This window comes from Bombus pyrosoma, linkage group LG7 (assembly GCF_014825855.1).
Source record: "Bombus pyrosoma isolate SC7728 linkage group LG7, ASM1482585v1, whole genome shotgun sequence".
Taxonomy (NCBI): Eukaryota; Metazoa; Arthropoda; class Insecta; order Hymenoptera; family Apidae; genus Bombus; species Bombus pyrosoma.
In genome coordinates, this window is record NC_057776.1 from 3,447,826 (window position 1) to 3,449,865 (window position 2,040).

General features: G+C 30.0%; 1 protein-coding gene across 2 annotated transcripts; it reads left to right on the plus strand.

The window, feature by feature from the left end:
* Positions 1 to 97: 97 nt before the first annotated feature.
* On the plus strand, positions 98 to 1,722 carry LOC122568988 (putative DENN domain-containing protein 10 B). 2 transcript variants are annotated; one of them, XM_043729403.1, is made up of 4 exons: positions 98 to 632; positions 705 to 1,151; positions 1,221 to 1,338; positions 1,406 to 1,722. In XM_043729403.1, exons 1-4 carry the CDS (start codon positions 396 to 398, stop codon positions 1,675 to 1,677), a joined length of 1,074 nt encoding a protein of 357 aa, XP_043585338.1. In that variant the 5' UTR covers positions 98 to 395; the 3' UTR covers positions 1,678 to 1,722. The 2 variants fall into 2 exon arrangements, with proteins under 2 accessions (XP_043585338.1, XP_043585339.1); XM_043729404.1 differs by having other exon boundaries at positions 720 to 1,151.
* Positions 1,723 to 2,040: the final 318 nt, after the last annotated feature.

Here is a 2,040-nt window from a genome sequence, read left to right on the forward strand (position 1 = left end):
GAAAGTAACATTATAATCACTACAAACATTCACTATTCACTACAAATCAAATTTCGTTACTAATAAAGAACTTTCCTTTCATTGAGTTAGAAAATTGCAAACTGGCTAATTTAAATTTTTTTAAATGTTTGTATTTTCATATTCTACCGCAAGAGGCAGCACTTGACGGTCTATGCTTGCGTCTTATTAACACACCCCTTTTGTAAAACATAACCTCACGAAACGTCAAACTTGACAAGACAATTTTTATATAAGTACATAGCATGAACACTTGTATCTAAGTGTAAATAATAATATGACATTAACATTTTTCAATAAAAATTTTCGGTTCGAATTAGCATCTCTTCGTTTTAACATAGTTTGATGGATTCATCTGTCAACAACATAATTTCGAAATGGCACCTCTTACGGATTTACTCTCATGTAGCATAATTGAGAAAGATTCCAACGGTGATATATTATGGACCTGGTCTTATCCAATCGTTTCAGAATCTCAAAAAACAGTTGTTGCAAGAAAATGTAACTTAGAAGTAGAACACAACTCTCCTCAAGTATTTGTATTCTCAAGACACAAATACGATTGGTTCTATATACACTGTAGTGAAGTATTTGATTCGGATAAATTACCAAAAGTAAGTTACATGCTTTTTTTAAACGGTAACATTACAATAATTATATACGAATATAATAAAAATACTTCAAAGTTATCTTTGGAACAGGTAAAGCAATTTGCATTGGTTTTATTTGCCAAAGACTTTAATCCAAGGAAATACGAGGTTCTTTCAAGGGTCCTCAGCAAAATGTATTGCAAGACTGGCAAGCCAACAGAAATACTACAGTTATATCTCTCTGTATTTACAAAAGGATCATGTTCTACTCAAGAAAATGGAACATTTGTTTCTGATAACTTTAATAGCCATTGCTTTACAAACAACACAAATGTCAGAGAAATGATTAAAACATTTGAATTGGAAACAATCTTGATATACACTGCTCTTCTTTTGAAAAAACGAATTGCAGTCTATCATCATAGTTTGGAACAACTTTTAAAATGGATTGGAATATTTCCTGCATTAATGAAGCATCGTAGAGTCACTGATAATTTGTTTCCTTGGGTTGATCTAATCGATGATGAACTGGCAGAACTAAAAGTATGTTGAACAAGCTGTATTTCATTATTTAAAATTATCTTATAACCCTAATAATTAAATATTTTTCAGGGTCTTTCACACTACATTGCTGGCTGTAGAAACAGTTCCATTTCATCAAGAACAGATTTATTTGATCTACTTGTAAATATTCCAGCTAGAGAAATTACAGTTGCATCACATGCAAAAGGTAAAGAAAGATATTTAAAATATCGTTACTTTAATAAACATTATATTAATCCTATCAATTTCTCTAGAAAGCCTAACAATGACAAAAACGCATAAAGAAATAGCTCTATTCATGATCCAACTAAGCGAAAATCAATCCTACATAGAAAGCCAAATAATATCCGAGATAAATGACAAAACTCAAGACCTGTTGAATCAGTTGAAATCATTGGCGGTAGTTCAAGGACCTGACGGAAGAAAAATGGTATCAGCGCAAACGCTGAAAGAAAAAAATCTACCGTCAGCAGTAGAAAATTTTCTAATCAACTTGGCTGTAGCTGAAAATTTGCTTTTATTGTAATTTTATATATTTTTGTAAATACGTAACTGTAATATAATCCAATAAATAATTTCTACCACTTAATTTATCTTGATTACGATTTAAAAAGTTATTTAAAAGATTCTAATTCTAATGCAATGGTCATTGAATTCAGGCACAATATTAAAAATAGATCTTCACGACATCTAGTGCCAAATCTACTTACTATTTACGAATAATCGGAATTAATGAAAAAACAGCAAAAAAAGGTCATAATTTTCATAAGAAAAACCAATAAACTAACTGGAATGCTTTTTGTAATAATTTAATTATAGATATTGTTTATTTTTAAAGTGTTGGAAAGTTTAGTTAAATTGTCTTGACTCGTATATTACAGGAAGCCAT

Bases quoted from the DNA above. Each gene is read 5' to 3' on its own strand.
- LOC122568988 (XM_043729403.1), top strand. From the start codon at position 396: ATGGCACCTCTTACGGATTTACTCTCATGTAGCATAATTGAGAAAGAT. The intron at 633-704 runs GTAAGTTACATG...AATACTTCAAAG, and splicing joins ATTCGGATAAATTACCAAAA to TTATCTTTGGAACAGGTAAA. The intron at 1,339-1,405 runs GTAAAGAAAGAT...CAATTTCTCTAG, and splicing joins AGTTGCATCACATGCAAAAG to AAAGCCTAACAATGACAAAA.